The following is a 14,800-nucleotide window of genomic DNA, read 5'->3' as shown; positions in this document are numbered from 1 at the left end:
CTCTGTAACTGAAATCCAACACACATACCCTTCAGCCTGCTGCAGAGCCTCAGCCAGATGGTGACAGTGGATTTCTGAAATGGCCACACAATGCGTTGTGGAGCAGTTAAGGCCGTCTAAGAAACATTCAGGGAAACGGCTGAAACGAGAAATTAGGAGAGCTTATCTGTTTCAGTGATTAAACTCAGAACAAACTGGAACGTGTATTTTGCCTGCTGTCTTTTGTGTCATGTTTCCTCTGCACTTCCTAAAGGACTATCAAAGGTGAAGCGCTGTTGTGCATCTGAGCCAAATCCGCAAGTAAGTGTTTTAAAGCCGTCTCCTGGACGGGGTCCTGTATTACTGAGAAGGTATTTTCTAGGGCGGAGGAAGAGAACATTGAAAAGCAAAAAAAAAAAAGAAAAATAAAGTGTTTTTTTTTTTTTTTTTTTTTTTTTTTTTTTTTTTTTTTTTTTTTTGTCAAGAGCTGCAAACACCAGTTAAACACATTTAAAAACATGTTAAACCCACATGTCTGTGTGTCTGGTCTTTGAGCAGCTGTAGTTATGCACACGATTATAGCTCCACTTTGTGGCCACATTTAGAAGCACAATACAGTCTGAAAAGAAGAAAGTATCTTATGCGCAGTCCAGGTGTGTCGACACATTCCAGACTGAAAAAGAAAGAAGAAGAAATACCTTTAATAAAAGCTTTACATTAAAATTTGTTTTCATAATGTTATCAAATGCTGCACATTTCTAAGGTAAATAACAGGCATCAATAATACCTGAATATTATCTGACGTGACCGAAGCTTGTACTATATTTGTGATTTGTAATGATTTGATGATTTTGGTGGAAAAAGATGTGATGTGAGGAAATCAAACGTTAATTTGATGTGAACATATCTCACCATTAATTAAAAAGATTTTTTAAGTAACCAAATTGGCTTTTAATTTTTTATTTAATTATTATTTAATTTTTTTTTTTTTTTTTTAACGTTCAGACAAGGAGGTATCCACAAAAATTCCAAAGAAAATCATACTGTTTATCATTCTTTATTTAATTTCACACAGGTATACACAGCCTTTGCTCATCAGACTTGTTTCAGTAAGGATGGAGCAGAAGCAGCAGGGAGAAGAAAAAATGACAGAGTAATGTAGACTTTACAGAAACGGCTAAACTCACAATGAAAACCACACTGACCTAAAACACCAGTGGAACAAAAGTGTATATAAAAAAGAAATGCCAATATAATCTCATGAACTGCTTCTATTAGAAAAAAGAAGACTTATTATTAGCATCGTGAAAAGTAAGCATCATAAACAATAACTAATAACACTGTTTTCTGTTGTATTTGCTACTATGATGCAAGTCTATTTTGCACTGGCTTACATTTAGTCTCACTAACACAGATCACACACTGTTTTCTGCTTTAATGATATTTACATGTTTGGTTTCATAGCTTTTTGCATGATGAACTTTGATGGACAATCTTTTTCCTTGGGTCATTTAACCAATGCCTCCTACATACACGATCTTTCTATTATCATACTAATGAATGTTCATGTTCTACAGACACAAACTGGCCATTGCTGCTTTGGAAATAGAGAACACTAGAGGGTGCCCCATGTCTTTCAGCAGTAAAAAGAATGATTAAATAAGACCAGATTCAGCAGTGATAGAATATGGAATTAGATTAGACAGGGACGGGGGGGGGGGCTTACAATACTTGTGTGTGTGTGCACGGAATTCACAAAGACAGTGTATGCACAGAATCAATACAACGTGGTTACATCAGTAGTAACAGATATTTACATCGCATTTTACCCACACATTTAGCTGGGATGTTTCCACCAACACAACACAAACGTGGTCAGGATATGCTGCGCATTAGTCCAAATCCTTCAGGAGCTTCTATGTGTTATAAGGACACGTGCACATGTGGTGGAAATGAATCACATTGATAGCGATCTGCCTGTAGAAACAGACGCAGGTTGTCAGGGTGAAGTGTGGACGCTGTGGAGCTGCACTGTGATGATGATAAAAGAACACTACAACCTCTTGAGGATAAGTGTTCGAGCCCTTCACAAATTCACATCACTCAGTCACCCAGTATTAGAAAGCCTATTTGAAAATTGTAGCTTCTCAAATGACCGGTATCATAAGAAGATGGCAATGTGAGACATTAGGGGACAGGCCCAGACAAAGAGACGAGAGCAGTGTTCATGTTTGAAAGTCCCGCAGTGCTTCACATCTCCAGGACTTCAGCCTGTTTTTACATCTTAGCAGATGAGTGAGGTGGACAGGAAAAATTATACATGACTCTTTATCTGGACAGATTTCATGCTCAAACAAATTGTGAAGATGAGTCACAATTTAGGATTAACACTAAATCATTTAAAGTCACATAATCCAACAGTTTTGAAAGATGAAGTTGTTGTAACACCAACAAACAATGACAGCAACAGTGTACTTTGCTACACATAAGCAGCATTAAAAATAAAAAAAAAACACTACAGAAAATGTGCTCGTTGAAAACAGACGGCAGACATTTTTTCCTTTTTCTTTTTTAAAAAATATACTGTGCAACACTGTCATCAAACAGTGTTCATCATTCTTATTTTTTTTATACATCTTAGCAGCACTTTGGTTAGAATCTGGCTTGATACATAGCCAAACCAGTACCATTATTAGGCTGCAGCATAAATTATGCATGAAACCAGAGTAAAGCAGCGAAAATGTGAAATGTTGTCACTTACTCAACATTTATATCATTCACATACCCAGTGGAAACTGATTAGAAAAAAAAACTTGTATGGAAAAACATAGGAGAAACATAACAGCACCATCTCATATTCACATTCTGCTTCTGATTGATCTCACTTGTCTACATGTCAGATTAAGTGGTTCAAAACTAAATGAAACAAGTGAATAACACCTGACTTTTCATACAATCGCTTTGCCCATTTTATTTACAGTCATTTACAGACAAATAACCTTGCAGAAAACTATAACCTGCAGTTTTAGCGACAACATGAGCACACTGTGTTCTATTCTGGTTTTCAGACAATACAGAAATATGAAAATTTGGCACAAGCCCTCTGCTGTAAACTACAGATATAATCCTGGGTCTCAAAAGGAAAATCCGTGTCACTCGGGACCATTTGACAGTGGGTGGTGCGGTCAATTACCTTTTCTTAGAGTCATAATATTAGGAGCTGAGAGGCATTAGCCACGTTTCACTTGCAGCCCATTGAAGAGATTTGTATGCACCAGTGATTTTGTTAGAAAGGATTAGTTTACAATCTGGGGAATCTTGGAACAGTTTACACCTTGATTCTAATGCTGTTTGTGCATTGTCCTTTCCAACAAGGTAGTTTTTAGTCCAATAATGATTTCCTTTCTGCTGTTGCCTAGGGGGCAGGTAAAAGATGACTGTTTCTGAAAGAAGGCCGTCTACTTGTGTTACACAGCGATTACCTTCCTCTTAGATGCTGGTTTGCAGGTCACCATTCAGCAGAGTACTCTGGGTCTCTGTGGGGTCATTCATCATTCGGGATTTGTCCTGTCGGCTGTCGCTGCGGTCGACCTCATCCAGCCCTCCTACCTTCTTAAGACACAGAACATTCTGGAAACTCTTCTTGAAGTTCTCTGATAGGAAGGCATAAAGAATGGGGTTTGCACAGCTGTTGGCGTATCCCAGAACCACCACAAACGCAAAGGTGCTTCTCAGAATGGGAGTGGTGCTGATGGTGCCTGTCACTGAGGTCACGTTGAAGACGTAAAAAGGCAGCCAGCAGAAAACAAACACTGCCACCACGATGGACACCATCCTGGTTACCTTTCTTTCCGATCGCTTCCTCTTGGAGGAACTCACACGAATGCCTGAAGACTTCACCTTGATGATGATGAACAGGTAGCAAAGGCAGATGACTGTAAGGGGCAGGAAGAAGCCCAGGATGAAGGTGTAGAACATGAAAGCTGTGTAGTAAGCCTCTTGAGGCTCAGGCCACACAATGGTGCAGAAGCAGCCGTCTTGCTTTGTAATCACGCCACTGTAAATAACGATTGGTAGATTAACCAGCAAAGACACCCCCCACACTGCCAGGTTGATTGTCTTGGCCATGCGGGGCTTCCGCCACTTTGTGGACTTAATGGGATGAACCACCGCCAGGTAGCGGTCAATGCTCATCACCATCAGGCAAAAGATTGAAGTGAACTGGTTGAGGGAGTCGACAGTCATCACGACCCTGCAGAGCACAGGCCCGAATGGCCAGTGGACCAGCGCCAATTGGATGGCGATGAAAGGAAGGCCCAGCATGAAGAGCACATCTGCCACTGCCAAGTTGAGGATGTAGATGTTGGTGACTGTCTTCATCTTGGCATAGCGCAGGATAACGTAGATGACAAGAGCATTTCCACAGAGACCCACAGCACAAACCAGAAAGTACAAAAAGGTGATGACCACTGTGCTGGTTCTGTTGAAGCTGTGGTCTGTGTCGCTCCTGTTGTTCAGGTTTGACCCATTGAACTGCATGAAGCTGTCATACAAGAGGTGGTCCGACAAATTCGGAGGGTTTGATGAGAACATCCAGGAGTCCATGATTACTCAATCTCTCCCTGGTATTTCTGATTATGGCATCCCACCTGTACAGAAAGAATAGTTTTGTCAAAACACAATTCCACTTGATATGGATTTTGATATTGATTGTATCTCAGAGGAAGAAAATGAAGATTTATAGTCCTCATATTCATCAGATATTGAAAGTAATCCCTCTCCCTTTGGCACTGGCATCACTTGCTCACAGATACTGAGTCGACTCAGATGACCTGCAGGCAATGACCAGCTATCACATGACATTCAACAGTCATGCTGTACGCATGAGTGACAAAACACAAATCCATATTGTGTGTTCAGCGCTTTTAGATGTTATAGTATATTTACTTTTTCATGTCACGCAGAAGGACAGCAGTGTATTGATCATCACGTTTTGATTTTTCCTGATCATCTCTCTTCAGGACAAACCTCACTGATAGCAAATCTGAAGCACAGCTTCACAGGAGCCAAACCTTTTTGACACATGTCAGACCTCCTTGTGTGTTTATTTTGTCAAGCTCATAGCTACCAAGGGAAATATTTCCACACATCATACAATCCTAAAATCCCAGATAGGAAAAGCTTGCCTTTTCACATACTGCTAAAAGATCAGCTTTGACAGGTTATGCTGAATTTTTTGCTTACATTATTTTCAATTTATTAGCATCTGGGCACGAATGTAAATGAATCCCAGCCTAAGTAATTGACTGAAGGGAATCACAGCACTGCCAATAGCCTTGCTGCAATCAGATTGAAGTGCTTGTCATCGCCAATACACAGGAGGCAAACACAATCTGACAATTTAGCTCAGTACCAGTAATATAAGAGCTTCTATCATGCCAGTTTGCCATTTTCTCCATAGCAGCAAGATAGAGGGGACAGTGGGTGAACAGGTGTCCAAATTTTACTCGAACGGAGCTCAGTGACAGCTAAATGTCTGTTATCTCAATCAGACTGATAGGCAGTTGCATAATATATAAATTGGAGATGGACAGTATGATGATTTACATCAACAGAAAGTGAACAGAAATAAAAATGTAAAGCAGTAACAGGCATATCAGTTCCTGAAGCAAGCCCTAAATGCAATCGCAAATCAATGAACACTGTTGGTATAAGTGAGTACTGTGAGAGATTATGTGGTGAGCCGTGAAAATGCTGTTTTTCAGTGCCTGCAGTGCAACAGGTATGACCTCTGAAAAACAAGCTGAAAGCCTTAATCACCATCACATACAAAGGGAAATGTGTGGCTTGCTATCTTGGGGAATCTGGAAATTATTTTAGAAAATCATTAATATATCCAGTTTATCATCATCACCATTATCATTATTATTATTATTGTTATTATCAGAAGGCCATCATTTCTGCTCTAACTTTTGCTCCACAGTTAAATGCTTCCAGGCAGATAATTATGCAATATCACTGAATCCAACGTAAGAAGAACGAGGTCATGTCAGTCATTAACAATGTTGGGAAACTCTGCACACAACAGCTGACTATTTTGTTTGGTTTGTGCGCTATGAAATCGCAGTTGTGTAAATACACAACAGCATCCTATCTGTTTAATGGATTTTGGCCCATACAGTAAAGCAAAAAATGCCCTGCATTAAACTGACAGTGTAACTGTCCTAAAACGTTTATTTCGCGAATTCATTTAACGTGAAATCTTTACATTAGCAGGCACCGTCTTCGTGCAGATAACCTTTCGAATACCTGTGAGAATCACCGTAAAGTATGTAAGAATTTTCTTACCTGTGGCTGGGTTCAAAAGATCTACGCCACTTCTCTATTGATGAAAGTGTTCCGGTGGTTATGACAGATTCATCTTCATTTTCAAACATTCCTCAAGTTTGCTTCACCAGTTTTGAGGCGGAGAAAATTGAGCTACTTTGATTTTTTTTCTCTCAAGAATCCCATAATGTGTTGCGCATTTGACGCGAGCAGAAAGGGGCAAAGCGCCGATGCGCTCGTTGCGTGGTGCGCGCGGAGACTGTCTCCAGCTGGAGGGCAAGAAGATGTTAAGGGACTCACATGAACAGAGCCGAGGAGGTGCTGAGAAGGCTCACCTCTGAACGAAGAGAAACGCTGCCTCATATGCACACACCACTCCTGCTTATAGAATCAGCTGCTTTACGTGGAGCTTACCGTTTAAAGAAACATTTAGCCCCTCTGACGCGCTCTCAGAATCTTACACCATGAGGAGAGGGGAGTTGGATATATTTGGGTTACAATAAAGTCGAAACCAAGACGTAAACAGAATTCGATTCAAATGGCGCAAGATAAAGCTTCTAAACTCTTGAAAATATGGGTTAGGTTTCTTTGTCACGTCAGGATCAGCATGCCTGCCAAAACGTTCCCCCGGGTTATGTCTGCTTAAATTTTGACCCTGTGTTGTGAAACCCATGATTGGTAGTAGAATTATTTTTGCTTTGACCTTCAAATGATATGTAATGATGATGAAATAACAAAACAAACCATAGTAACACTAATATGGGCATGGTTCCAGGCTCACTTTTATTTTATCAAATGCTTTTCTGCAAACATGTGGACACAAACACACTTTTTGTTTTTCAGCCTACCAAAACATATTCAAAAATTGCAGTTACATTATGAATATGGGCAGACTTGTTGTACTGACTGATCAAATTTGAGTCTATTTACATCCAAATATATAAAAGGCTTTCTGAATGTCAGTCTATTGACTGAAGATGCCTGTCAAAAATCCCCTGTACAACTTTAAAATTAATCAGGTTGTCACAACAATTTTCTGTGTATGTTCAAACACCAACAAGTGTGAATGTTGGTCAAAACCTGCTTCATTTAGGCAATGTCAAATAGGGCTTTTCTATTCTTGAGTCTTAGTAACGCTTAATTTGCATTTTCTAGGGAACCCTCTATATTTTCTATGGTGGACTTGATATGTCACAGTCCATGGATGAATGCAGATGGTAGATGATCCAAATGCAGAAGACAAAGCAGGGGGAAGCAAATTAAAAGGCACCTTCAACTTTAAATCAGAATTTACAGGTTTAAGGTAGATAACCAAAACTGTTGCAAAGCAGAAAAACACGAAATTCATCAAAAGGAAGAGATTTCCAATACGGAGAAAAACATGGACAGAGACTAAGGAGAAAACTAAAGCAATGATCTGGCTAATAGGCAAAGGAAACTGGGCAGAACACATATTGAGGGAACTAATGACAGATGCCAAACAGATCTAGAAATCAGTAAACTAAGGGTTCAGTTAAATTGTCTTTTTCGCTTCGGAACCTGCTTAACTGAGTGAAATGTCCCAGAAGTATCTAGCAGCAGCCATTATAAGAGCTGTTTGAAGTCTCAACACAAACACTTTTGTAAAGATCTCTATTACAAGACACACTGGAGCATCCTTAATGAAAAAAAGGAGATAACTTCATCCCACATTTCCTTGCAATGCAACATTTTCATCCAGTTCTACAAACTGATTCATCTGGATAAATAAGACAAGATGAGAGGTTGATTGTGAGCACCCTGTGACAACACTACTTCTCTTTTTTTAATCTTTTTACAAACCTTGATGATAAAGTCTTATCATTCTATATCACCTCTAATATGGTACGTATGATAACAGTGTGATAAGACACATTAGACAAAGTATCTGAAGTACTTTAAGCAGAATATTTATTGAACAGCTATAGTTTCAGTGCTACATCACTCATATTACAGATAAGGGAAAGTGTGGTTCGAATTCTCATTGCAGTCCTTCAAAATATCTCCTCAAATCTTTCCTTAAACCCATTATGTTTTCCATCGAGGTCAAGGAAAAGAGCTTAGGATAAGACAATAACTTTTTGAACTATTGACTAAACCCATAGACCAGGAGAACAATGAGGACAGGGAGGCCATGTTAACAGAATCACAATGGAATGCACTAACACAAATAAAACAGGAAAGCTAAATAGAATCTAACTAAACCGAGACATAAAAGCTAGAAAAGCAAATAATTAAGATCAACCCAACAGGAAAAGAGCAAATAACAAACGCCCAAACAAAACCTGATCTGAATGAGGCCTTACACAGAAATGAGAGCTACAAAGTACACCAAAAATAGAAGCAAAATCACACACACCATGACATGATAATTATGTGTCTACCTCCCAAAAATTGTTCTTCACTTGGCTGGATGTAGTGAAGAGGGTTTTATTTACAAGGAAGATTTCGTATAATCATCCCCCATCTTTTTAAAAACCCATGTACCAAACAAAAGCTTTGACCATTCCTAATGTTCCTGCTTTCTCTAAGATGCACATCTGTCCACATTTTCGATACGATACAAGTCGATACGTGGTCTCGTTTGGATTGAGACTGGCTTCTAAAACCAGTTGCAGTGTCACAGGTTGTGCAGTCACCAACACACCTTAAACTCAGATTTTATGAGCAGAAACAAACTTTCCATGGCATGCCTTCCAAGATATGCATTGTTTTCAGCTCATAGCCCTTTGGTACACAAACAGTATTTTGTTCTTGTCAAACAGTTTTATCTTTGGCTTATTTGTAGATGTGAGTAAATCTGTTTCATACAGTTTAAAATTGGTTCTTTGATAAGTTGTCTGCTGTGTTGACATAAGGCAGTTCATATTTTGAGTCAGGAACCTTTACATGCATTAAGGGTTCAAAGGTCAGTGCTAAGTGACTTAACAAACAAAAATCACATTCCTCTGAAAATGGTCAGATACCAGGACTAGACTTAAAGTGAGTGAACAGCCCGTGTAATAAATAAATAAACAGAAACCTCAAAGACCTTCAGAAAGCCTGGAAAAAAATTGCTTAAGACAACTTTAAAAGATTACAAGAAACCCTTGGTCCTTCGAAACAAAATATGAAAATACAAGTTGTGACTCAAGAGTTTAGTAGAGCAGGCTTCAGTAAACCAGCAATTTTTATCATGTCTAACCTTTTAAAACTCTTAATCCTCACCATTAAGGAGTGAGAGTGAAGTAAAAATAATAAATGCCTCGAGCCACCTCTCCTTCCCCTGTAAAAATCTTTGTGTCCAAATTGAAAGTGTTGGACACATGGTTCATGATGGGCTTAACGAGACCTTGAGGGTATTGAGTCTTAAGGTCATCAGCTTGCAAGAAGCTGAATATCTGTGACATCATTTAGAGACGTAGGCTGCATTTCTATAGAGAAATTGGTAAAGAAAATGTCATTTTACAATTCAATTTTCTTTCTTTTATGTGTATTATTTTTTATATTCAGGGCAGCCTACAATGATAGAAAAAAATGAAGCTACTATTTTGTATCGCTTGTATTCTTAAAGTCTTGTTTGTGTTTGACAACTATAAAACACAGAAATACTGTCAGAAAACATCTGAGACGGTAATAATTGTGATGGTACACTGCTCTTGTGTTACACATGCTGGACAAGGCAAAATACTTTGGACAAAAGTGGGTTTTTGTCACAGCTCTGACGACTGATTTGACAGGTTTGACCTTAAAAGTCTGCTGACCTCACCCAGTTTTATCTCACATGAGACCTACCTTATCTGACAGAAAATGAGGCAAAAAGCTGTGGAATAAGTGCCATAATCATATTCCTGCTGTGGCCTTGTCAGGTCTCCAAGATTGTCCATTTAATCCACCAGTGATCTCTCACTTCCCATTATGATCAGGGGAAGAAATGGTTGAATCTCCATTGCATTCTTCTCTCTTTTATTCCTCCTCTGCATCCTAGACGTCTGCTCTTTCATTTATCTGGAATTGGAGTCCTATGCCAGACATTTTTGGGGCTTTTTTAAAGCTCAATCAGCTGCTCCCACATGCAAACAACTTTTCCGTCGCCATTGGTTATGCATCATAACACGTGAAAAAAAACAGTGCCAGAATTACCAGCAGAAATTATTCTAGAGTCCAATCTAGCAAAAATGTTTAAAAAACTGTTATTGTTGAAAAAAATTATACTTCTTTTTTTCATCTTATCTCTATTTCCACATTTGCTCACTACTTGATCCATTTTGTTAATATTTTCACAGTTATTTACTAATTTCTGTACATATTTCCTAATTTGTTTTCTTAATAATTTTACAGAGTCACTCTTGTTTTGGCACTTCTATCAGTCCATACAGGAAACCAATTTAGGGTTAATTAGGTCAACCCATGGTGTCATTCAAGCTCTTTGTAAATAGAGGAGTGAAGTGGCTGATTTGCCTTGGACACAATTTTCCGACGTAGGCTGTGAGCAGTTTTAAACCTGAATATTTTTGCAGCTCAGGGAAAAAGAGATGCATTGTGTCTTCACTTTAGAATCCGCTAAATATGACTGATTCCAAATGATTTTTTTGGTCATTCCCAAAAAGAAATGACGTAAAAAAAGACAAAGAAAGAAAGAAACCTCAGCTGACTGCTGACGGTGAGTGGAGGAAATTAAAGAGATTAAGAGAAGAAAGCATGGAGTAACTACTCCATGAGTAGTTATCTTGCCATGTGAAACAATCAATGACTAATTACCTTGATTTAATGTAAAATATTTTATGGAATACCTGATAATTTTGCTCAGCAAGTTTATTTTCTCTGCTTAATTAAGAATCAAACAAGACAAGTTTGTGCTTTAATGGATCAAAGCCTGTTCCATTTTGTTGTTTGCTGAAGAAAAATATTAACTTTCAACCAGAAGATGCTTATTTGGTATAAAATAAATTGCTACTTGAATGTTTTTGTTTGCCTGATTGTCAGAGCCCTACTTTAACTTCACTGTGGGTAATTTTCCACATATAAACACAGAGCTTTCATTTGTATGAAATCACTAAAGCATGAAAGCATGCTATGTTTACATGCTTTTTGATATATTTGGGACTTTGATTCAGAAAGTATAATTGTGTTTGTGTTGATCTGATATTCACTCAATTTGCTAGCCAATCAGAGTAAAGCATTTTCTCTGACAACAGAAACAGAATCCATCTTGCTACTGCATTGTGACTCTTATCAGCAAAAGCAGTCTCAGTCACAAGCCTAAGCCAATTTGTGTTGTCTGTTCTGTCAGTATTCTTTACACACTGCTGTTTATTTACATAAAATGAGTCTGGCTGCTGTGATAAAGCCCACTGAGGCTGACTCTAACTCCCAGGGGGCACATCTGTAGTGATTGAGCGATTGTGTGTTGATTTGTCCACATTCTGTGTTTTTCAAATCAATCTATTCAAGGAGTAAGCTTTTCAAAATGGATAGACTTCAAGGTCAACAGAAGACCTTTTCCATAATATATCTACCTTTGCAACCTTGAAGCACACGTTAGCTGATGTCAGATTTTAGAAGGAATATGTACTGCTGGCCCTTGAAAGTTTAGGGAAACAGTTTTCTTACAGCTTCATTTTACACTTTTTAATGCTTTAACAAAAACAGCAGATGTGCAACCAGTGGTTTACCGTTGTGTGTTAAATGAGCAATCTCCATGACAACTGAGTGAATTTCATTCATGGATGAAGTATGTGAGATGCAGCGGAAAGCTTTGCAAAGAGCTGGCAAACTGAAATAGCCAGAAAAAATGGAAAGTATATATTTTTTTGATTACTGTAAGGACATTTTTTAGACATTTTTCAAATATTCCTTTTTAATAACAGGCCTATTTTAGGTATTTTTCAACCATAATTATTCATGTAAAGAGCCTCCTGATTGCTCTTTAAGTTTTTGTGGGAGTGACTCTTGAGGGAAATGGAGAAAGGTTTTTCGATTGTAGGACTGACACATTTTGTGCATGAATTTAAGCTTTCATGAGCTATGATTAGGATATTTCTGTGTTGTTTGTGTTTTTTTTGCACGTATCTCTGTGTTCACACAAAAAAATGTCTGGATCAAATGTAATCATTTAATATTAATCACAGTGCTTGACAGAGAATAAAATCACAAACCAATTTCAAATGTCTTAGTCAATGCAACAGTGACATCTGACATTATGCAATAGCTTGCTAAATCCAAATTAATTACACATTGACCTGTAAGAAGCTGAAATTCAATATACTTGAATCTGTGATTGAGTTTAATAACGCAAACAACGATCCCAATGAGACTTGACTTCTGTGGCTCATCCACACAGCCGCCGTTCTACTTCTTGTCACTTAATAATTGACAGCTGGCCAGTTCCTGGGCAACTGGAACCGTACTCGCAGAACCTCAGAGGCATGTCAAAACCTGTCATCTTGCATGGAAATGAGCCGCTGCTCACTTTTCTCTTGTCGCAAGGGAGCTAAAGATCTGCCTGCTTCAGTGTTATCAAGTATGACTGATTGTGTTTGCTGTAGATTTTGCCACCGGACTTTTTAAGGCTCTCGGATTTGGTTCGAAATTCTCGTTAATTCCCCCTTTGGTAATAATGGCAGGCGGCATATCTCAGTGATAACTTTCATTTTGACAACATCAGACATTAAAAGTGTGATTTATGAGCAGCATCTTTGAGAACAGAACATCTAAAGGCATTATTTGAACTGAGCATTTTCGGTTGTTGTGTTTTTTCTTTTTAACTGTCAAGTCTTGTTGTCTTCATTTAATCTTCCCTCTCATTATGCACACTTGAGTTTATCCAGAGGAACATAATGATTCAAAAATAAATGAAGCCTTTGAACATGCCATACCACTTTCAGACTTTAGGACTCAAAGCTATTTCAGAGCTTGGCAGCTCGTTCACAACCTTTAGGTATATGTAGGTTTGCATTGCGTTAAGGGACTCACATGAACATCAAATGTAATATGCCTTCAGGGTCATAATCTATATTGAGTGCTCGTCCATAACCATGTTTTCCATCCATGCCCTCAAAATTATCTTCTTGACATAAATTTCATTATCGTTTTCATCTGCTTTTCATGTAAAGCTTTAGATGTAGTCCTCTTGTCTGATCCTTGGTCTTTTTTTTTAGGCTTTATTGTCTTGTCATCTGGTTGAAACTTTGTCTGGTAAATAGATTGAACATTTTGTGTGTATTTCACATAATTAAACAACCTCACTATCATCGCAGTGGTTCAGTTGGTAGGACATAGTGACATTTGGCCAGAATTTTCAGAATGTAGTCAATCCTGGCCATCCATTTCTAACCACTGACTATTTGTGAGTGAGAGCAGAAAAGCTAAGAAGTCCAAAAGCTAAATCAACAATATCTAAATCAGGCTATTTAAAAACACAAAACATTAGCTTTAAACAGGAAAATGGCTGAAATCTGAACGTACTTATTCCTCAGATGAACCCTTTCTTTCTCGGGGCAACACTGCCGTACAGTATTTTCTGCCCACTATTTAATGTCATCGTACAAGGTGGGGGGTGTAGCTTCTGGTCACTGAGGGCAGTTTTCTAATCTTACAAAACCAATTGGTTTTCACTCTATTTCCAGAACCCAGAGATGATAGATAATGACGCTCATGGCTGAAAGCAGCCATTGGATAAGATCTCTTAGGTGGTCTCTGCCTGAATGATCTGTCAGCAGCCCTGACCGCCTCGCTAGACTGTCTCTAACTAACTGCCCAGTGCCTGGAAACACCCTTCTCTCAAAGTTATAATCTTTGGATCAGCAGTCAATGCAGATAAACAACACCTCTTGGTTCAAGCTGTACCTTTATTTCAGTTTCACTGGCCATCTTATATGTCAAGCTCCACTGATTCCAAACATCACATTATGTCATGAGATGAACCTTCTTTAAAAAGGATGGAAATTTTCAGCAATGACTTCATACCTCCAAGATGCTTGAATAAGCTTTAAAGCCATTTCTTTCTTGCTGTTGATCCCCTAGAAGGCATATTGTTTTCAACAAACAATTCTAAATAATCAAAGAATCACAAAATTACAACCCCAATTCCAACTAATTAGATTAACAGGCAACAGCACAGTAACATGATTGGGTTTAAAAAGAGCCCCTTAGAGAAACACTCTCTCAGTAAAGATAAGCACAGTTTCAACAATCTGCAAGAAACTACAGAATCAAATTATGGAGCAAATTTAAAATGATGTCTCTCATACTAAAATTGTGAGGACTTTGAATATTCCATCATTCACAGTATATAATGTAATTAAAAGATTTAGATAATAGCGACACAAGGGACATGACCAAAAATCCTGTGGTCTTAGGGTCCTCAAACAGCTCAACTGCATTAAAAACAGGCATCATTCTGTTATGGAAACCACTGCATGGGCTCAGGAACATTCCCAGAAATCATTGTCTATGAACAGAGTTCACTGTGTCAGCCTCATATGCAGGTTAAAAC

At 38.4% G+C, this 14,800-nt stretch overlaps 2 protein-coding genes across 2 annotated transcripts in view; both read right to left on the bottom strand.

Annotated features, from left to right (window-relative positions):
• Positions 1–14,800, bottom strand: part of LOC140274018 (transcription factor Sox-9-like) — a 411,498-nt gene that overhangs the window by 244,840 nt on the left and 151,858 nt on the right. The gene's annotated exons all lie outside the window — the stretch shown is intronic.
• Positions 1,025–6,913, bottom strand: LOC140273613 (somatostatin receptor type 2-like). Its single transcript, XM_072369231.1, has 2 exons — positions 6,328–6,913; positions 1,025–4,628 (listed from the first exon to the last, which is right to left on the bottom strand). The coding sequence occupies exon 2, from the start codon at positions 4,582–4,584 to the stop codon at positions 3,469–3,471; it is 1,116 nt and encodes a 371-aa protein (XP_072225332.1). The 5' UTR covers positions 4,585–4,628; positions 6,328–6,913; the 3' UTR covers positions 1,025–3,468.

The sequence above is a fragment of the Leuresthes tenuis genome, unplaced genomic scaffold (genome assembly GCF_036924035.1).
Source record: "Leuresthes tenuis unplaced genomic scaffold, fLeuTen1.0.hap1 SCAF_17, whole genome shotgun sequence".
In the NCBI taxonomy this organism is placed as follows: Eukaryota; Metazoa; Chordata; class Actinopteri; order Atheriniformes; family Atherinopsidae; genus Leuresthes; species Leuresthes tenuis.
This window is presented reverse-complemented; position numbering and strand designations above follow the sequence as displayed.

What these genes read in the sequence shown, in the direction of transcription:
- LOC140273613 (XM_072369231.1), bottom strand. Translation starts at nt 4,584, where the DNA reads ATGGACTCCTGGATGTTCTCATCAAACCCTCCGAATTTGTCGGACCAC.